We start from the raw sequence: 22935 nt of genomic DNA on the forward strand, positions 1-22935 counted from the left end.
AACCGCATTTTCCTCGGCACAGCGGGCAACGATAAATGACAGCAAAATGCTGCTGCAAAGCCAAACAGTTTGCAATAACCGCAAAACGGGGGGCTTCGGCTTTAAGTATCGGCAAAACGTTAAGCACTGACCTCGGCGCGGTCCCAACCCCAAACCAAACATTTTACAGTTTCACCTCGAAATTAAATTTCCCCTTCAATGCCGATAGAAAGCCAGAGGAGCCATGACCATAGCCAGAGACCCGGGCATGGTGAAAACTAAAATCAAATTGCCACGCGGCTAGAAATGAAAATCGCGAAATTATCAGATGCCAAAGCGACCGCCGAAAATGGGCTTTGGCGGAAAAATCCCCCGCAGTGTTTATAGGAAAATCTCTCCCCTACTCTACCCCCTCTCTTGGCCATCCATCACACATCCGACTAAATGTAACTAAAAGCCCCTTGGATTATTAAAACCGTAGCAGGAAAACACAAGGAAATAATGCCAAATTATTTTCCACACAAAAACCAGGTAAAAGAAGGGGGGTTTTGGGGGTGGGTTATGGGGCCGAAAGGTGTGCGGCCACGTACCGCAAATATTTGTGGACACGTGTGCAATGGCCAGAAGTGACGGGCCAAGAGCGCCAGTTGCACTCGCGCTTTCCCATTTTTTTTTTTTTTTTTTGCTAATAAATGAAAAGCAAATAGCAAATAGGAAAAAGCGGCAACTCAGCTGGTTCTGCCCACGCCACCTGAAAAATATATAAAATCATATTTGTGCCGGCTTTCAGGTCAACGGAGAAAAACTCAACCTATGCTGGAAAATTCTAAAGAGAAAAAAGTATAAAGCAAAACTTTTATCACGTACTCTACTCATGTTTTCCAGTGGAAAAGCTGAAATCTGTCAGTTATGAGTTCAATAGTTATGGCTGGTCATTAACATCAAGGCAGCTTTCGGGGGTTTTCCATTTTTAAATTTACGACTTTAAGTCCCTGACATTTCGAGCAGCCACTTGACGACCTTGACTAGACAACCACCTTCGGATTGTCCTCGGATCAAGGACCCTCTCACTATATAACCAAAGCACATACCCGCGAAAAAAAAGCGAGCCTGGAAAATAAAGTTAAAAATTCAAATGGGTCGACGTCTCCGGCGCCTCCAGGCCAAAGTCACAGAGTTTACTTGAGAGCTGAGGGGGGGTTTGAGAAAGGGGGGAGCTCAAGGAATGGGGTCTGGGATCTGGGGTTTTAAGGAATCGCAGACAGTGGATGAAGCCCAACTGCAAACAGAGATTGGGACACCAGACGTTCACTCGCTGACAGCTGAGTGTATTCTTAATAATGCATATACACAACCGACAAGAACGACAACAAAAAATAGCAGTGTGTACAGGCACTGCAAAAAAAAACTTTAAAGAAAATTTTGGAAAATTTAAAAATTAAATTTTTTATAAGGAAAACTTTACAACTTATATAAACTTATATAGTCTATATATATGGGTAAATGTTCTATAATTATTATAGATTTTAATTTTCATAAACTAAACTTTTTACAAACAAATTTCTTATAATTCTCAAGTAAGCAGTTCTTAAATTCTTTAGAATTCTCAAGTATGTAGTTTGGTTCCTGAAATGTTCTATATTTTCTTCTATATAAAACAATTAATTATAAACAAATCTTTTATACACTAATAATATGAGATACATTTTCTTAATTTTTTTTTTTAATTTTCCCAAAATTCCATTAAACATTTTTCTTTCTCTGCCCAAATGGACATAGAAGTCAATGGCGGGGTGGAGTTGCGTCTGACGAAAATTTTACAATTTCGCACGCCATAGCGCCTACAGAATGTCACAAGCCAAGTAAGGGAGAATGGATGGTGGCACAGCCTGCGAGGATGCGGAGGATCCGCATAACGGCTGCTGGCTGCTCCCTGCTCCAGTTCCTGCTCCGCCGCCGCCGTCGTCGTCGTCGACAACAATCACAAAACAGACAAATCCAGCAGCAGCGACCACGACAACGAGAGTCGTCCGTCCATCCCTCCATCCGTCCCAGTGTGTGTTACGTGCCACATGTGCGTCAGATGTGGCAATGATTTGCATCGAGGTGTGGCATAAAAAACAAACGCCCCAACTGGCGGGGGCAAAAATGGGGAAAATACGACTACGAAAGCCGAGTCTTGGGGGGGAGTTATGCGATGCTATGCGATGCGATGCCCGTTTTTATGACACATATGCAAATGCAGAAGGACTTGTGTAGCAAGCAGGCTTGATTCTGTGTCGTCTTGTTTATTTGTTGTCACTGATAGGTCACACATATAATTGAAATTTTTTTCTACCCAGTTTTAATTAAGGTGAGGAGAAGGGGGAGGAGTGTTTACCCAACTGAAATGTATACCAGGAAATCTACTTAGGCCACAAAATGCAAAAAAGTGTAATAAATTATGTAAGCTTTTAAAGATTTGCTTTAACTTGTGGATACTTGGGATTGAACTTTTGTTTTATTAAAGCTTTAAATGTGAAAATAAGAGTTATACTTTTCCCGCAGTGTGGCCAAGCTTGCTTAGGTTTCAATTAGAGTGGCCAGCTTGGGTAAAGAACTTGGTTTTCCTTTACTTTAAGGACTTTTGAAAGACTTTAGAGTGATAATATGTGCTTTAATTTATGTTTTACGTATATTTTTTATTAAAAAAACCATTAAATCACGATTTAACATTTAATTTATATTTTTTTCAAGCCTTTTGCTAACAGTTTCTCCTTTTCCAACATTTCTCTGCCTTTCTAAAGACCCCTTTCCCCTTTCTTTAATCGGCCGTAGAAAAGAGCCTCCGACACGCTTCGTCAATGACACCAATTCCTAATCATGGCCCTGTAGGCTTTGTTTGTTTTTTGAGGAACCAGGATAATCGAAGGATGCTGCAGCAGCAGCTGCTCGTCCTAAACTGGCCATTAAAATGCACAACGCCACGGCTAATTCGCACATTGGCCAAACACAAAGTCTCAATTTCTGCTCTCTCGCGCTGGTTATATTAGAAAAATCCATAAACGTAAGCATCAAATTTAATGCGAATAATAAAAGCAAATTAGCCACAACAACAGGGCCTGAGGCTTGGGAATGGGTGGGAAAATTCAGAAATAAATAAATACATGCCCATAAAGAGCAACATACAAATGCGATTAAAGTATCGGGGGCAATAATATTGACAGCCACCGACGACGACGACGACTACGATCAACAGGAGAAGTAAAACCAATAATAACCTCATTCAAGTTCATGTAAAATCGGTGGGGCTGGGGGAGTGGGAGGTGGCAGCATTTGGAGCTCGGTCTCTTAATTGGCGTGCGAAGCAGATGGGCGAAAAAGAAACGGAAAAAAATCGAAAGAGGGAGGGATAAATTACACGTGTTTTCATTAACCCCCCTCAAAGCGGGGAGTCCCCTTTGTGCGTTTTGAGTTATTATAAATTCATGGCAAAGATTTAAACGTATTTATGTTATTACTCAACTGAGTTTACAAGGAATTTTTTAATTTGTAATTTACAAATGAAAACAATCAGGCAATTATATGGGGAGATTTTCAGTTTTTAGAAATACTTTGTAATCGATAAATTGGAATGTATCTAAATTTTACACAAATTATCTCAAAATAGTATTTTAAATCATAAAAATAGTTTCCTATAAGCCTAAAAATTATAAATAAATTAATAAAAAATATATTTATGCTATATATATTTTAATAAACACCTTAAAAACCTTTAAAAAAGTATAAAAAATATTGAAATATATTCCACTTACATAAAACTACTCTCCACTGTCCACTTTAGACCCCAAAAACCTCACTTGGTGTTAATTCCGAAGACGAAAAATGTCAATAGACGTTGTCTCTGAGAGGAAGGCAGGTGAGGCCAGGTGGGCCAGGCGCCGACTTGCTCAGCGCTAATGAAATCAGACAACATTAACTGCGCCGCCGGCAGTCGAGTCGCCCGATGATGCCAATCATGACGTCGCCGATGCGATGCCATGGCTCAGGTAATATGGGCCAAGACAACAGGTAACAGGTGAGAGAGCAGTCGAGTGAATTAGATGGGCAATTGTTGCTCAAGGTTGGAGCTCACTCCTCCTCCGCTGTGTGTGTGTGTGAGTTATGGCCCTTAGCCGAATTACCTCCATCTCCCACGAAAACGTAAACGTTTGATGTGACGGAACTTAAATAAATGTAATTTGCTGCGGTTATTGGCGGTGAGCAAGGCCATAAGGCAGAACTCCTTGGGAGGCAATTCAATTTCAGGTGTATATCAGCAGCATCCGTTGCCTGCCAGCCAGCCAGGTAGAGATTTTGCCTGGGGGGAAAGCTGGGCTCTCCCAAAGCCGTCAATAAGTTGGACTTCGGTATTGTGTGCTGGTAAGTGATTAAATTAATTTTCATAAGCCCCAAATGCTGGCTGATTGGCGCTTAGTTTGGTAGCTGCCTCTCAAAAGCAAAGCAATTAATTATATCTGATTCAGGCAGACACTATACATAGTTGCTGGTGTTGGGGCTTTCCTAAAGTTTTCGCCAAATAATCGCATTACTTAGCATACCATTTTGGGTTTATTGTTCCATAAACAAGGGTATTTATTTACTAATATACTATTTTCTGTTCAATATTATTTAGAAGTTTACAATATACACAGGGATTAGGCTAGAATTATGCACTGAAAAAGGCAGGGAAATTGGTATTTGATTGAAATTATTTAGGGGAAAGATAGGTGTTGAAAATTTAAAATGCTTGGAAATTTAACTTTAAGAGATAGTTATTCTATTTGTGGGTCTGATTTAGTTTTTATCAATTTCTTACTTGGTTACTTGGTTATTTAAAATGTCTTAAAAATAGTTCATAAAAGTAAGCAATGACTTTTAATTCTTATATTATTTAATTCTCTTACTTAATTCTGGTTTACAATTTACGTCTCTTGAAAAAAGAGTTCCTAAAAGTATTTAAAAACTCCCGTAAACCCTAAAAAATTATCAGATTTTTTCAAGTATTCTTTTTTATCACCATTTTAATTGACTTTACAATAACTCCCAGACTTATAACCCTCAAATCCTCTCTCTACTTGGGAATTATTGCAGTAAGTAAGTATCTGTGCCACTTCAACCGATTTATTTCCTGATCTCTGGCTATTTTACTCTTGAGAGTTAGAACCGGGTCAAGTCCTGACGATTCCCATAATGACTGGCACTTACTCAATGGCCAAGAAAAAATCCAAGAAAATAAAATAAAGGACCCAAAGCGACCAAGCTAAAGTCCTGCTGAAACTTTTCAATTAGTTATGCTCACAACTTCATAATGCGAGGAGGTGGTGGAGTGCCAAAACAGGCAAACTGAATTTGCAAAACCAAATTGGCAAACATGCCAATAAGTAGTCCTGCAAACACTGAACCACTACCCATTCAGCTGAAATAAAACAACATTTGACAGCCATTTAATTTGCTTTTGGCCCCTGCAGGCCAGGACATTAAAAACCCCAAAATAAACACCGCGGGCCATACAACAAAAATAAGTCAACTAAAAAACTGTGACACAGCATTGTGTGTGTGTGAATGTTGCCATCCATATATTAGTTTTCCCAAACATGGTAGTAGATACTCCCTGGGAGTCGGTACTCCCCCACACAAAAACGACAGCTTTCGACTGTTTTATTTATTTGGTTAATTATGGCCGCTAGGTGCGGCTGGGTCTGTGCCGAATGCGGCCTCGGAGCAAATAATAAAATCAAGCAAATAACACAATTACATCTCTGCACGCAAATAAAATTACGCGATGGCACAGACACAGTCACAGGACTGGGGGTACAGATACAGATACAGATACAGTTACAGTTACAGATGCAGATGCAGATACAGCTCCAAAACACAGATACATTTACGGATACAGCGACAGTTGGCAAAAATAATAAGCGCGTAATTATGCGAATTAGGCGACAAACAGCAGGCACATTAAATAAAGTCTAGCATACGCCCAGGGGCAACTAGCTAAACATGCTGCAGTGCCAGGAGTGCCAGGAGTGCAGGCACTCTTCTAATTTCACTTAAAATATTATTAAAGTATATGCGAATTGGGGAGGAGCGTTTTCTTAATGACAAGGAATTTAAATATTAAAGAATTTCATGAAAATGAATTTCAGAGATAAAGTTTATTTTAAGGAAAGGAACCGGGATCCTTAACCTGCAGCTGATGCCAAAAAGAGTATGTTCAAAGAGTTTTAAGAATACATTCCTTACAGTAGACAGAAGGACTCTACTTTTCAATATAATTTTTATATATTTATTGCTCCCGAAAAAAGAACTGTGAACAGGATAACCTGCAGATAATGTCTAAAAGAGTATTTTCAAGAGCTAAAAAAATACATTCCATACAGTAAACTAATTAGTATTTATGTTTGCTTAACCCATCCAAAGATTTTAAGTTTTTTAAAATTATGTTTCTCTATTAAGAGTCCCTGAACAGGATAACCTGAAGCTTTCATAATCTCTAATGCTTAAAAGAGCCTTTTCAAAGAGTCTTAAAAATATACTATATTCCATTCACAATATTTTAACCCAAAACCCCTTCTATTAGAAGTGTATTTCCTTATCGACTCGCTGCCAGACCTTGTTTACCTTTTTTCTATTTACCTTATTTTTGGCAATTAGTGTGTTTATTTACAACTAAACAGGTTGAAAGTCCACTACATGGCTGGCTACTAATATACACATAAGTGTGCCGGAACACGTGGGCCAGGGCGACGTGAACAACTATTGAAAGTCCTTGCTTCCCCCCTGAAAAATTCTCAACAACATTTCAACATTTCAGGCTGCAAGGGCGAACGTGGCCAAGAGCTGCAAAAGGGTGGCAAGAGGGTAAGGGGGCCCGGTGTCGACCAGCAACTGTAGGCAACTAAGGCGCATAAGCGTCGTCATCTAATAAAAATTTAAAGCCATTATTGCAAGTTGCCAACGTCCTCGGGCGGACTCCATTGCCAGAGCTCAGGAAAGTCGAAGAAAAGCCGGGAAGTAACCCTTCGCACCTACCCTTGATCCCCTGCAATCCCCGCCAGAGCATTAAAACAAATTCCCAAGTATATTGTTTGAACAAGTCTCGTAGAAAACGTCAAATGTTAAATTGCCAATTTTTTGTCTAGCTGCTCCTTTTTTCCTGTTTTTCCTCGAGTGTTTCAGGATGGCGAGTGTGGATGTGGAATTTGGTAGCAGCCGTTGCCATTTCACTTTATTTGCAACAAATTCTAAGCTGCATTTACAATAGGCAGGAGCAGAGTGGAGCAGGACCTCGGCCTCTCTAAGACGACGGAGCTGAATGCAACAAAATGTCGGGAATCCAAGGGATCTCAGGGGTGCCCAGTGCCCGGTGCCCGTTGCCCGGTTTCTGGCCATGCATAAATTGTGTTACTGCCTTTGTTCCCCGTCCGAGCTTTACGCTTTACTACTTTCTGGCCAACATTTTATTTCATTTCCATTCGAATGCCGCACATGCAACATTTATGACATTCAAGCAACAGAATCTATTCATATCTCTGCCACAAAAGTCTCTTCTCCTTTATGATGGAAATTAATATTGTATATATTAGATTTGCCAAGTAAATGCAGCAGAATCAAAGTAAGTAAGTCCCCAAGACTGGATGTCAAAGTGAAGGCAAAGTAAGAGCTGAGCAAAAGGAAAAAGTATAACTTTTCACCTCCTTTGAAAGGGCTCGGAGTATGAGTAGGAAGCACGAACTGCCAGCAGCTATCATCGAGTAAATACCTGGCTTTTTAGCATATCTCGTTTTACTCCTTAAATAAATATGGTCATTTTTGAGGTTTAGAGTTTATTAAATAATTTATAAAATATTTATTCCGAAGGATATTTGCATTTTCTGCAGTGAGAAATAAGGGTAATTGGAAACTGTCTTTGGTTTCTGGGAAAAACCTGTGTTAATTTGCCAGGAGAGCAGTTTAAAGTCTTTAAGGAAATAAATGCATTATCCTAAGAGCTTAGACTAGACTTTAATTATAAATAAAATTTAGTATAAGATATTCCTTTTAGTTATTAAATTGTACCCTCTGCTTCCTCTACGTTCTCTACCTTTTATAGGCTACCCACCTTTTTGCGTGTGTGATGTGATGTCCTCAAATATTTGCATACGATAAGTGGCAGGCGGATGGGTTTTCACAGCCGAGAAACAAAAGCCACCTGTCAGATTTTTCCGCCCCTCCCAAAAGATTTCCCTTCAGTTTTTTTTAGTTACTCAGTGGAGGGCCCGCAGATACACACTTCAGTTTACTGGCACTCGCATCTATCAAGGATCTCCGCGGGGCTGACAACTTGCGACCGCTTGAAAATCCTTAAAAAAAAAGAGAAAAGCGAGGAAAAACGAGGACACTCGTTGGTTAGGAGATACTACGCCACCTTATCAGCGACTGCGGCGTGATTTGCATTTGCATTTCCCTGTGCTTGTTGTTGCTTGCTGGTCTCTGGATGTCCTTGTGCGCAGGGGGGGTTGTTGTTGTCCTTGTTGTTGGGGTTATGTAGGCTCCCCCGAAATGCGGATTAAAAGGGATTAAGCATACGCAGCGTGTACCGAGCCGGTGCTGCCTGCCTGCCTTGTGGTAGGTAGTTCGCGGAGGGCAACACATGTTTAAATTATGCTCAAAATTTGTTTAAAGCGAGGTGTTCGAAGGGGTCGGAGTGGGTTGTTGTTTGTGTTCCTTGGTTTTCGGGTTTGCTGTAACTGATAAGCGGCCCCAAGTCGCGGCTATAGAGCAGGGGTTTTGGAGGAGGCCTAGGTAAGCCGTGGGGTCTTGACTTAAATCGATGCTAATTTTCGGTTTAATTCAATGGTTTTGTTTACATGTTCTGGAACAACACACTCACACCCACCAAGTGTGTGTGTGTAATGACATTTTGGCTTTTTGTTACTGTGGCGCGGCTGCTGTGTAAATAATGGCGTTATTATATTGCTTGATATCCACTGGCAGCTGATAAAAATGGCGGTGCAAACAAAACCACAACAAGCAGCAGGTGTTAAAAATTTCACAATATGATTATCTACATTTTTTTCGTTCGCACTCCATACATTTCTGGTGTGAATTTTTGATGAAATTATGCGTGTGCCGAGTTAGGCGTAGCGTAAATAATGCGTACTTATCAGTGGAAAACATTGGCCCAGGTCTGAGCTTAGCTCCGCACACACACACATTAGGTTGTGTTTTGGGTTTGGAATTGAAGTGCATATGAGTGCGAGTTCGAGTATCTTTCGGATTTGGGTTCACTGCGGCGGTTGGTTGGGGGGTGGTGTGTGTGAAAGGAGCTGGAAATCTGTGGTGCCGCAAATTAAATCCCACTTCTATAGAGGTGCGATTTTAGGAGACTCCAAAGGGGGATTTTAAATTGCCAGAAAGTGTACTTGATTTACCTATTTAAATGGGTTTACTTTAAGTAACTTTAGCTTTGGTTTTAACATCATAAAATTATTCTATATTAACTATATTATTATACAAATATTCCCTACATTTTTCCCACCCATTTCTCATGGTAATCAACCCCAATTCATGCTCCCCACATTGCCATAATTGAAAGCCCAGTTAATCAAAGAACTAATACCAATTTAGGCTTAGCCAACTTTCTCTCCGCATCCTTGAGATACAAAAAAAAAGGGCCAAAAGTAACGTAGAAATTGCAGGCAGTCCATCTCCTGGCGCCCCGTTATTCATTGAGGTATAATAACAAAGTCAATGAACACCTTGATGACAGTTAACAGAAGCCAGAAGGAAGGAGCCAAAAAGGAGCACTACTTACACTCGCACACTCGCACAGCGGGCGGAGAAGGACGAAAAGATGGCGCAAATTACAGACAAGCTTATTACGCAAAATTTCGCTTAATTAGCAGGCAAAAGGGAACCGAACCAAAGCCAGAACAAAACGCAGTGGAAAAGCGTTGGAAAAGCAGGGAAGTAGGCAACAGTTGCCCAGGGATAGAGGATAGAGGAAAAGTGAAAAGGACACAACAGAGAGACTCAGAGAAACTGGGTGAGACTAGAGGGTGGGGCAGAGAAACTACTACACACATGTGTGGCATGGCAGACTTATGGCACCTTTTGCCAGGCAAAGCATAATATATGAACTGACCTTAACAACTTGCACAGAGCCACGGCAACAACAACGGCAGTCAGGCAGCAGCAACTAAAACAACAACCGTCAAGAGGAAGAAGCAACATGTTAGCTGAAAGGCAACCACCGTGGGCTAAGGGTTGGGAGTGGAGGGGGGCCGGAGGTAGGGAGGGATACGAAATTTACTTGGCCAACAGAATATTAAATGCCGCGTGGGAATTCTCGCCGTTTATGGTAGTTGCAGGCACCAAACTGGGCCAGCTGGGAGCGCGACAGAGATGGCCGGATAGCGAGCAGCGCGGCCAGTTACGCTTCAGTAATTTCACTTAAGTCATTATGAGCCATTAATAAAGCCGGGCCTGTGTGCACTGCTAGTTGAGTTACCAATTTATGCACAGGCTATCTATCTAGTCAGAGACTCGTTTTACACATCAAAAATCAAAAGAGAGGGAGAGGTTTTGATCCAAATGATGATATAAGTTGGGTAATATAAGTGATAAGCTGTTGGATAAGTATAAAGTAACAGTGTATATATGTTATGTATTCATATTAAAAGAACATTTTCAAACCTCTCAAAACCTTTTAAAACATTTTTACTCTTTGAAAAACTTGCTAGTAAAATTTCTATAAATTCCCCTACAAAAATCTTTATATAAGAATATTAATATATACTCCTCACGTCTCCCTTAAAATATTTACCACCAGTGATCGTGAGGAACCTGAGCCAGTTTCGCATTCTTTGCCAGAGGAACTGTGGCATTCCTCCTCTGCTTCTGGCACAATATTTTTATTATTCAGATGCGCAGACAAACAAATATATTTGTTGATTCTTTGCCGACTTGTTTGCTGTTTTTTTCATGTATTTTTCCCTGCGGTGCAGGGAGAGTGAGAGGAAAAACCCAACTTTAGTATGTAGTATTGGCTTTGGCTTCAATTTACCATAGCCCGATTTTTGTTTGGCAATTGAAGTGCATTTTTATTGCAATTTATCAGCAGCTGGAAAAGCAAAACTCGAGTGCCCGACGATTTGTGTTGGGCGAGGTATTTAATTAATTTGAAAAATAAAATCCCGCACACATATATATATATGATATGGAGGAGAGATACTCCATTCGGCGGCATTTATTTATTTGCCATTCAAGCGGGCGAGCATTCCGGAAGTGCAAAAATTTTGTTTGATTTTAAATATTTAACGAGAGATGTCGAGGAGCTGTTAACGAGAATGATTCGAGTTAAATGAAAAAAATTAACAAACAAAAAATTGAATTAAATATTCTTGGAACTCAGACACTGACTGATTAAAGATAAAGGTTTGTTGAAAGGGAGAAACCACCCCTATTTAGGCACCCCTCCCATGTGAGATTATGAGTTCTTTAGATGCGCTTTTGATTTCGAATAAGTTTTGATACTTGCCCCCTCCAGCCAGAGGTAATCCCGAATCTCGGTCAATTCATTTCCTATTACTCAAATATACACATATATATAAAAGTTTTTCTAATTCATCTCATTGCTGTGGCACTTTCACTTAAGTCGAAAACTTCTAGGATCTGTTCTTCCTTGTTGTTATTCCTTGTTGGTTTTCCCTCTGGTTCGATGAAGTTTTTCTCCACTCACACCCGCATCCTGGCCGGGCAAATACTTTTACTTTCATAACCAAAAGCCTAACACTCGAGACAACAACAAAACACTTTGAAAAAGTTTGCTTTTGTATGAAGAAGGCTCTTAAATAAGGCCTCTTATACCGGCCTGCTTATAAAATCAAGTTATACTAGGAGTTTATAAGAGCAGCTTATACTGAGAGCTTATACTAGCAGCTTATACTGTTGGCTTATACTCTCGGCTTATACAGGCTCTTTCTAACCCTTCTTATACAGCCCTTATAAGTATATGAGTAGGGATTGCTACTCTACTATTTATCCTTTTAGCTGCACTCTTCGAAAACTTATTCAGCTATGGAAAGTACACAGTTATAAGAGGCTTATAAGAGTGCTTCTGCACAAGTAGCAGAGTTGCAAACCTCTAAGCGCCGAATCAAAGGATGCTGCGAGAGTCCTCGCACGAGTACAAACGAGAGCTTCCCACAAAAACGAAGAGGCTGTGTTCTAAAAGGATACGAGTGCGCGCGGACTGCAGCATCAAAATGGTTTTAGATACTCAGACCCATATATACATAGAAAAATGGCAAGGAAAAATCAGGAAACAACAATCGGAAAATCAAGTAAAAACGTTAATTATTTTTAGCTAAAATATACCTAATTTCAAGAAGCTCTATTTTGTAAAGAATATAAGTTTAAGTAGTAGACTCACTGTATAAGTCTCTACTAATATAAGACTAGATTGAGCAGTGTTTCAAACCTTACAAGTTAAGGTCTGACAGTATAAGTTCCCTCCAAACCTGGTTGCCAGCTATTTCAGCTGCTGTTTTCCGGTTTTCAACCAAAGTTCGAGTTGGCTTCGAACAACCGTGAGCCGCGCTTCAAGATACAAGATACAGATACTTTGCGTTTAGTCTTATTCGGTCTGCGCGTGGTTTATGTTGTCCAGAGTCTGCGTCGCTCAGCGTTTCAAGTTCAGAATTTCGGAGTTATAGCGCCAAGAAAAAATCTTAGGAAATTATGTAAAACCTACAAAAATATCAATGAAATATCTATGAAAATTTCAAAGATTTGACAGTTTGCATTAACTGTTTGTGCCAGATTTGGAGTTTCGAGTGTGTTTACCTAGTGTCACCGCGAAAATGTCTAACGAAGTGCGTTGCCAAGTGCGGCCCAGCCTAGAACTGGCCAAGGAGGCTCGTTGTTATTAACCCAACAGATACGAGATACAAGATACAAAACATAAACACGTATCTACTGCTGCTGCTGCTGTTGCAACTGTGAACAAGTTAAAGTGAGTGAGTGAGTGAGTGTGTCGCCATCGTACATCGTTCAGCAAATTACAACAATCGAGCAACAAGCCACAAGATGCAGTTTTGGATATCGCTGACATTTGCTCTCCTCTCGGGTAAGTTATTGGTAAAAATTTTCAAAAAATATATACGCCGAATGTATCTCACAGATGCGAGCCGCCGCCGCCGCCGCTTTTTGACCGCTTGCGAAAATGTCTGCGGCAAAAGTTCATGACATTTTCGGTCAGCAAAAACAGCCAAAAAGAAGATGAGTCCCAGACACACTCCGGTGGCAGCTCGTATCTTTCCATATGAACGCTGGCTCAGTGGCTTAGTGGATCTGGGATTCGGTCTTCGGGTTCCATGTCTAGCTCAGTCCCTGCTTTGTCTGTCTTTTTTGTGTGGTTGTTGTTGTTGTCGTTTTTGCCAGCGATTTTTAGTTTGTTTGCTGTTGACATTTAAACACTTGTTTTTTCTTAACCCAGTCGGAGTCGCTGCTGCTGTTGCTGCGGTTTTTGCCCCTCCACAGCAAATAGATATAGAGAATAATTTTCTTGTGGCTGCCACACAGCCAAGTGTTGCTTTAACACACGATCCAGGGGGGCAGGAGCACATTCCACCCCTTACATCTCCTGCCTTTACACATGCAAAAGTTTTTCGTATACATTTTTTCACAGTTTCAGTTATTTTCCTCAACAATTTCTGCCAGCCTCAACTTTTATATATTTTTTTCCCTGGCTGCTTCGGCTGCTGTTTATTTGATTTATGCGACATAATTCAGGCGAACTTTGTGGCACACATAATTTAATTTTTGCCATCACTTTTGTTGAAGGAGGGGCCAAGATGGGTGGCTACTGGAACCGATTCAGGGGGCATTGCCGCCACTTTAACTGACAAACATTGTTGCTTTTTAATTATTCTCCTCGCTGCACAAAGTTTGCCGCTTTTGTCTCTGGCATAGTTGGAGTTTTTTATTTGTTCATCTGTTAATTGAAAACTATTTGCATATCAAATTTGTGTGGCGTTAAAAAGAGTTTAGTTCTCTTTTCGTGAGTGCTAATTGTTGAGTGTTGGAAGTTTGTATGGCATTCAAAGTCTGATTCGATTCCATCATCATCTCACGATCATAATGCCTCATGACGAATTTATTAGTGGGCATTGAAAATGTTTGATTAACGCCATGTGAAAAGAGGAGCAAAGAAAAAGCGGCGCCTAAGAGGGGGAAAATAAATACAGAAAATAGCTGGAAAATGGTTTATGGGTATCGGGAAAATGTTGGAAATTTGTCTGATTATTATTTATTATTTTTTTCTGTGTTCATTGAACTAAGCTTAAGGCTACCAACTATAAAAAACTCTTTAAAAATTCATAAATGTTTATGATTCGTGGAATTTATGCTCGTTTAGCATACAAAACGATGTGAAAATACCAGGAACTACCAGAAAAAAGTAGAAGCAGCACAAAAACAAGGAAGCAAATGAGGTTCCTGACAGGTTAGCAATATAATTTCCCGAGTTCTTTTGCGGCATTACCACCTGCCAGTGCCTGTGCCTGTGCCTGTCCCTCATTATATGGAACTATCAGATACAAATGGCTGTGTGTGTGTGTATGTAGTTTGCACGCGTCGAAAATTAATATAAGCCAAGCTGCAAAGGGCAAAAACCGCCAAGAAACCGCTGGCCAAAAAGGGAGCAAGCTGCTAAAAAACCAAGTACAAAATACACCTGCCCAGGCACACGAGGCATGGCACTCCGGGGCACACTCTGAATATTTTCATTCATCTCTCTTCACTCATCTCTACCTACAAAATTAGTTTATATACTCTTTTTGCGTCTCGTTTTTGGCACAAACTAGAAAATTGAGGATGTGGTTAAGCGGTGGAGCTGGTAGGAGCTGGTAGGAGCTCGGCAAAAAACTCTTTTAGCCCACATTGAGCCATGGCAACATCAGTCCACATGTATGACGACTACTTTATAATCCGCTGACGATTTACGTAGGCAAATTGAATTAGAGCTGGCTAAAACCTCGGCCGGCAGAGAGTGGACTTAAAACCCGATTTGGCTTAATGCGAGCGAGTCTTTGCTGTGTGTGTGTGCTTAGCATAAATCCTTTGCCTCTGCCGTGGGCAGTGCATTGAACTAGCGGGCTAATCTGTTGCCCAACTACCAGGCAGGTTAGTAAGCCACTTGCTCTGATTAAAAGCCTCATAGAAAAAACTGGCAGAAGGAGCTAGAAAAAAATGAGTGCAAATTATATGACGAACGGGTTATGGGGCTAAGCTGGGCCGGGGTTGCGTACGAGAGAGCTCGAGCTGTGAGCCATAAAGAGCAAATGATGTTGGTACTAGCCTACATATGGCATCAGCAGCTCTTCAAGCGGCTAACTGACCGCGTTTGACTCGGAGAACAGAGGCAGAGCCAGAACCGAAGCCGATGTGATGCATGTGCTCCATTTGGACAGGGTCCAAAGGCATCCTCAAGCCCAAGTGGCCACCTCATTACGGGAGAAAGGCTTCGGCTACAGCTTGGGCTTTCCCCTTTTCATCCTTTTCACAGTTTTTGATGGGCCAGAAAATGTTATAATTTTTTTCTGTGGGTCTAAAGGAAAAACAGGATAATTCACTTGCAAGCACTCAGGATATTTTCACAGAGCCAAGGGAAAATGTTATATGCTTTTTTGTTAGATTTCTTTGAATAAAGTCTTACATTTTTATATTTTATATAATTTAATTGTATAAAATATTGGTTTAATAATATTTTCACTAAATAAAAGGCTTATAAATACCTTTTAATAATTCTAAATATATTTAAATAAATTTACAACATTTTAAAAAGGTTTAAATGTGAAATCTAGTAACTCTAAGTGAAGTAAAACAGAGCAAAATGCTCAAAAAAATATTAAATTAAATTTAAAATGTAATTAAAATACATGTAAATCTTGCTAATTGTTCAAAAAGCCCTTTGAACACTCCAATTCCTGGCTTAATAACTCCCTTTTATTTATTCTAGTCCCCTTCTAATCATCCCATAAAACCGCCCGAGTACCCATCAAAAAAGTTGCATATTTGCCACCTCATGTAGGGGCAGGTTTTTCCCAAGCCTAGCTAAATTCCAGCACGTATATAGCACATATATCCATCAGAACTGCATCTGCATCTGCATCTGCAACGGAAAGAGTGCCGCATAATTACAACCCTCCGGTGGCAGTTGTACCTTCTCATTGCTTTCCTTCGCAGGGACCTGGCTCTGGGCTTGATCACAAAGTGGCGACCCCGAAGCACAAAATGCTGGTCATTTGTTTTTATGTAAATATAAAAAAAAAAAACATAATGTGTGCGTTGGCTTATGCACATTTCCCATCTTCATTCCGGATCCTCCTGAAGCAGTGTTTATTCTTTTGGCTTCGAGTAAACATTTCTATTTGGGCTGGCGCAAAGTCTCTCTCTGGTTTTTTTTCTTGGTTTTTGGTCAAATCGCAAAACATGTTCCCTTATTATTTTTTCGCAAATTCACTTCCGCCCAGCGAAAACCGAAAATGAGCAGCAACGAAAATTGCTATAGCAACTTCTTATTTTGCTTCATTCTCGCTGCCAGCGAATTTTCTTTTGTGTTTTGCAGTTAAAATAAATAACAGTTTATGAAAATTTGCCAAAAAGTCAGGCCAAAGTGGAGTGACTTTTCCTGTTTTGCCTGAGAACGAGCGAAACCCATTGTAACTGAAAAAAACCAAAGTAGAATTTCCGAAGAGTAACACAAAAAAATGAAGCTAAAAAGCTGCCCATTTAAAAGGCGTCGACGGCGACGATTCCCCGCAAATTTGTTCTCCCTGGAAATTTGTGCTAACGAGTTGTCGTTGTTTGCTTTCCTCAACTAGAGAGAGAGAGAGCAAACCCGGGACTTCAATAGGCCCCTCCTGTGATGAGGTGTAGCTCTGGCACCCATCTATACTATATCCCCCAGACTCCACGCTCCGCCGTGTTGTCTTTGTGCTAAATTGAACCAATTTTTTGTAGTGCTCCTCCCCTGGTTTTTGCCATTGCGCTTTCATTTTGTTTGTGTAGGGTTTTTTTTTGTATTTTTTGTTTTTTTGTTTTTTTTACAAACATATTCTGTTTTATGCTGCTGATGCTGTGTTGCTGCTTTTTTTTGCAGTACTTTGCACGTCAAGTGAGTGAAAACTCCGAGCCGGAGAATGCGATTTCCAGCAAGTGAGGAGTGTGAATGCGAATGCGCTTTCAAAGCTCGACTGCTGTCTATTCATGCGTGGTCATATAGGATATATATATGATATATATATACAGACAGAGCAGAGCCAAAGGTCCTGAATCCTACACCCACTCAAGGCTCAACACTCTACCCCCTTGAGCTATCGTAGCAGCCGGAGGCTCATGAAATTGATATTGTTGTACTTTAGGTTTATGTCGAATCATAATCGTTGCTTATCAGGGCTAATTCGGATTTTAAGGCCAATATTTGTAGGATGTTAAGTGCCTGGATATTTGATTGGATGTAGAATAAAGGAATAACTTTGATAAGAATAAATTTGTAATCATTTTTTATCATTTCTTTCAAGATAATTTCAAGAAGGCTTTCAATAAGATTTTTGGCAATTGTTCTCATTAGTTATAACACAAAGTGTTATAGGTTTTATTTCTTGTAATTTTATTTATATTATTTTGATATTGTTAGGCCTAGAATACACTGAAAAACATTTCTATAAACATTCTGTACGAACTAAAAATATCTATCATCCTTGAAAAACATTTTTGGCAGTGGTTTTTAATAAATATTGAACAAAGTTTTAAAGGTTTAATTTCTTTTAGGTTTATTTATATAATTTTGATATTGTTAGGCCTAGAAAACACTGAAAAAAAATGTCTAAAAATTTTTTTATATGAACTAAGACTTGTAATACTTATTATAAATATATAAACTCTACTTTCAAGGCTAAGAAAATATTCTAAAAATTCTTCTACTATTTCTTTTGCTTAATTAAACAATTTAAAAAACAAAAACTTTATGGCTTAAAACCCCATATAAACCCTAGAAAAATCCCTTATCTTCTACATTTTTTATGTATATTTTTCCCCCTGTGTACTCTGTGGTCTTTTCATCTGCTATACCCCATATCACATTGCCAGCACGAGCTCATCGTACTTGGCGGGGCTCTGCCTCCCCAGTACGCTCCCCGGAATTGCAGCACGTTTGGCAGTGGGTGTGCGTAAGGTGTCAGTGGCACCTACCACGACGACGTCTGGTACAAGCTGATACTCCCCAATGGATGCCCCCGTCCCTCTCTCTACGGCCACGTCTTATGCCCAAAAGCTGGAGCTGAGTTTGCGGTGTCTGCGCCTGCTGGCGGTTTTCTGTTTTCCGCTGGCAAACTGTTGACTTGCCATTGCATTTTCGGTCATTATTCAACGTCATTGCAGTTTGCTGCCGCTGCTGTTGCTGCTGCTGCTGCTGTTGCTGCTGCGGTGGCAGCTCCAATGATGCATAATTTGTAGCGTTATATAAATGCAAACTCTGTTGATATTTTTTATGCTAATTGCATGCAAGTAAGACCTGGTGGAGGGGTCGCTGTAATTATACGAAAGCCAAGAGACGAGAGCCGAGAGCCAGGGTGCAAAAATGAAAAAAGAAAGTTGACAGTTAGGTGGCGTCAACGGCAAACAAGTTGCAACTGCAACAGCAATTGTTGTCGCTCCTTATGACGCGACGTTAACGAGCAAACAAATATACATACAGAGGTATATAGCTTTACCATATGCTATGTACAGTTAGGTGTTGGCCTCTGATATATGCAATTATGCATGAAGCTGCACTCTCAGATCTCAGAAAAAAGATACAGATACAGTCGCCGTTGGGGCGTAGATAAAAAAATATTGGGTTAAAGATGTATAACGTGCGAAGCTTTAAAAAATTTAGAAAAAAACAAGAAGAGAGATGCTAATGAGAGCTAGTTCTTCAAGAGATCTAGATCTTAAGTGGGAAAATTTTGCAAACAAAAAGCTCTCTATCTTCTGGTATCTTCAACTACCTATTTAACTAGATTAGCCAAGGAAAGTGATTCACTAGCCATAAATAAAATATGGCCTATAAGAACCCTCACCAGTTGGCTAATAAATTCCCATAAATTCTCGCTTCTTGAGAGAGTCTAGGAATCGTTAAAAACAACACCCAAGACGTAGTAGCGATTTATGACGACGAGTAAATAATTGGCAAATAAGACCGCCGCTTGGTAATTAATAAAGTTTAGCCCCGAGTTTAGCCCGTAAAACGCTCAACACCATGAATGGCACACGAAACTCACTCTCTGGGCATAAAAATTCATTTGAAGAGCTCTCAATAAATTATCAAAGCCGAAGCAGAGAATACTCGATGAGCAATTGAATATGCGATTTCTATGGTCATTAATCTCGCTACTCCCGCCTTGCTAAACAGCTCCCTAACTCGATTTGCCATGTCCCCAGAGCCACCGCCACGTCCCTTTGGCCAATTTGACTATGCAAATAGCTGGAGTTGAATGCTCTATGCTGCCAATTAACAAGGCAGAGAGCCAGAGCCAGAGCCACAGCCAGAGAGTCGGATCCAGAGCTGGAGCTACAGCTAGACATGTGTGCGAACGAGTCTGTTTGGCGAATCGATATTTACTCAATTAATTTATAACTTCCGCTGGCAGACAGAGACAGCAGGCAGGCAGGCAGGCAGCAGCAGCAGCACCAGCACCAGCACCGATTTTTCATTCATAAAAAAAGAAACAGCAAAAGCCAAGCTGATGAGCTGAGGCCTGTCAGCGGGTTTTTCAAGCCCAGACCCTCTCTCCCGCTTGGCACAGGAAGCAATCATCGTGCTACAAGTCATATTAACTTACGCTGGGCGCACAAAAAATAAGTATACCAAGTATACACCGGGGTTTTATGCCCATCTGGAAAAAAGGCCATGGAGCCAGAATCACGGCAAAAACAGAAGCAAAAGCAGCAGCAGCTGGGAGCTGCTTGCTAGCTGGATGATGGGGTTGGGAATCAAGACTGCGACTGAGGATCTTGGCCAGCAGCAGCAGCAGCAGCAACACACATATGTTGTCCGGCCAGTTTGCTTATGCGAAAGTTGCACTCGAAACTATCAATGAAGGAGGACCCAAAACCGGACTTGGCCGGCACCCCCGGATAGCCCCGATAGCCCCTCTGCGGAAAAGCCATCGAAATGCGAGCAGGTGCACCACTTACCCACACTAGCAAACACTTCATAATGATGGATGGCCAACACATACACACACAAGACACAAGACGACGCGCCTAAGCCGGTTTTTATATTTCGAGCAGCGTCAGTTGCTTGTATCTCTTTTTGTCTTTTTGTTGTTGGTTTTCTTGGCTCAATTAAACTGCCAGGGACTTGGTCGAAAACCCACAAGAGTGTACGGTAACTTTTGGCCCAAAAAACACAGACATATACTTGTGAAAACTGAATTAATAACCAGACACCAGGCCGCGACAATGTGAAAATTACGAGTGGTTTTTTCAATTTTCAGTTTGTTCAGGCTGCCAAGAATGTAAAGTTAATTTTTCGCACTAACGAACTTTTCATGCACTGACCAAAAATCAAATGATTGATGGTCCTAAATATAGGGACAGCTAGGGAGTTAATAGAATGACAATAACCGGAGGAAGCCGCACGTATGACGGATGAGGGTGTGAGAATGCCAAAAATTGGTAGGAAAGGGGAATGGGTCAGGGATGGGGATGAAGAGTTTTTTCGGAAACTGATGTTTTTGGGCAGATAACATAGGAGAAATATGGAAGGAAGGGAATACAATATAAAGGTGATACGACTATGAGATGCCCTATGAAATAAATTTGGTTTTTGATACAAAAAAAAGATGCAAATTAAAGAGATATGTGGTAACTAAATAAAGACAATTAAGGAGACGCCTTGAATAGTTGATGAAGTGTTTAAGAATCCTCTTTTAATATTACAAAGGACAGGTAGCCAAAATATACAGCTTACAAGAACCAATATCCTTTCCTCCTAACAAAATACACCCCTTCAATCCACAACCTCTACTTCATAAACTTCAAGATATTCCCTTACAAAGGTAACTTAGCTTGGGTAATCAATTTGTCCCAATTCGTAGAAGAACTCGCTATGTAACATATAGCCAGCGGCCCTTGTGATTCGATTTGTTTCGACGTTCACGGCGGTGTTAATTTTGACAAATGAACATTTTGGTTGCTGGGCATGTAGAGCATGGATCGGACTCTGGCTCTGGCTCCATGCCTCCCCAGCTTATCTATAATTTACATGTTCTGACTAAACTGGAGGCTCCCCACACAAAGCATCACGTTGCGTTGTCTCTGTGCTTAATTACCGCTTTGGAGCTGGCCTTTTGTCTTGGCCCCAAACTAATCAGCTCGGAGCCATTAATCTGGCCAGATGCTATAGTGTCTTGTTTCGGTATCTTGATTAACCAAGTTTCCAGGGAGAGGAGAGTTATGCTCGAAACTGTTTTCAAAATCGCCGCCAGATAACTTGAATTTCTGGCTTTGTTTTGTATCTCCCAGTGCAAAATAAAAAAAGGGGTTTCAGTCATTAAAATTTGTGTCTCATTTTCGAAATTTCCAAAAAGATCGCTGACAATTGCATGTGGCTTTGTGTTGAGGTTGGCCCGCATCTGTTGTTCACACGCCGCCTACATAAATCTCGGCAAGTTAATGAACGCATCCTTGAAAAAATAAATATATATATATACAAATATCTGTAGCCAAATGTATGGGTTAATGCCCACAATCAGTGGACCATTAAGTTTTTGTAAAAACAAACACACAAATGTTTTTTAAGCTGCATACATAAATAAAATTAAACGAAAGAGAAAAACCTAGTGCGGGTGCCAGTAAAAACAAATATTGATTGTATTTCTTTTTTTTATATTTTAAGCGAAGGAAATACATAGTATTTTTTAGGGGTTTCTGAAATTCAAATGAATTTTGCTAATTTTAAGATCGCATTTGCATAGTTATGAATTGCTTTATAGGTTTTCATAGCCTTTTTACTGCCATTGAATTTTAAATGAACACAAAAATGTGTATATTTTTTGATGATTTCGAAAGACACGACAAAGTGTACTAAACTAATTTTGTCTCGCGAATAAAGTTCAGAGAGCTTACCAATAAAAACGGCAAAAATATGTTGTTTGACCTTTCGGCGAGACAGGCCCCGACAGTTGCGACAAGCCAATGTGTACCGCTTGGGGCCCAGACATTATAATTATGCAGCTGCCACATACTCAGACCGATGGAGGGGAGTGGAGGAGGGTGTCCATGGTTTGGCCAAGAAGTGCAATAGCCGTTGTCTTGGCATTTGAGCCGAGCGACAAGTGCAAGCCGTCGATCGCTGCTTTGACTTGGCCAATTCAGTCTCTCCGGGCTTAAGTCTAAGCCAAGAAAGCCGTCAAAGCCAGGTGCGTGCCCGGGGTTTGCAAAACTCCCAGCTCCGACTTGGTGCCTTTTGGTGCTCTCCAGCTAAATTTTAATTCAGTTTAATATGCGCCGCGAACTGAGGCAAAGCCCACATCTTTTGTGGCCTTTGTATGGCCATTCATATGGCGGTTACCATTCATAAGCCCGCAGTTTTTTTTATCCCTCTTCTCCATATACACAGACATCTATATATCTGCTTTACCTTTTCACAGCACGTAGGTTGTGTGTCGTCCGTCGTCGCTCTTAGTTAGTTCGCCTGGTTTTGAACTGGTTTCTGGCTTTGATTTCTTTACGAGTCTATTGGCGCACCATTTTTTACTACCTCTGGCCGCTGGATTTCTTATTCAAATAGCCGCCTGGAGAGGAGCTCTCCTGGAGCTGCGGGAAATTAATTTTCCTGGGTTTTTGGTTGAAAAACTTTGGCCATTTTGCAGACAAACACATCCTTCTCTCTGCGCCAAGTTT

At 40.6% G+C, this 22935-nt stretch overlaps 1 protein-coding gene and 1 long non-coding RNA gene across 3 annotated transcripts in view; both read left to right on the forward strand.

The window, feature by feature from the left end:
• hbs (hibris) overlaps positions 1-22935 on the forward strand; it is a 41196-nt gene that overhangs the window by 7147 nt on the left and 11114 nt on the right. Inside the window, exon 1 of one of the 2 annotated variants that reach the window (XM_017163577.2) lies at positions 12756-13111. The exons of the other annotated variant lie outside the window; for it this stretch is intronic. Coding sequence (XP_017019066.1) covers positions 13072-13111 — 40 coding nt within the window. The 5' untranslated portion in view covers positions 12756-13071. Of the gene's footprint in view, positions 1-12755; positions 13112-22935 lie in introns of those variants that run through there. 2 annotated transcript variants of the gene reach the window in all.
• On the forward strand, positions 4880-5443 carry LOC121502926 (uncharacterized). Its single transcript, XR_005991127.1, has 2 exons — positions 4880-5094; positions 5156-5443. It is a non-coding gene; the product is annotated as an uncharacterized lncRNA (long non-coding RNA).

This window comes from Drosophila kikkawai, chromosome 2R (genome assembly GCF_030179895.1).
Source record: "Drosophila kikkawai strain 14028-0561.14 chromosome 2R, DkikHiC1v2, whole genome shotgun sequence".
NCBI lineage: Eukaryota > Metazoa > Arthropoda > Insecta > Diptera > Drosophilidae > Drosophila > Drosophila kikkawai.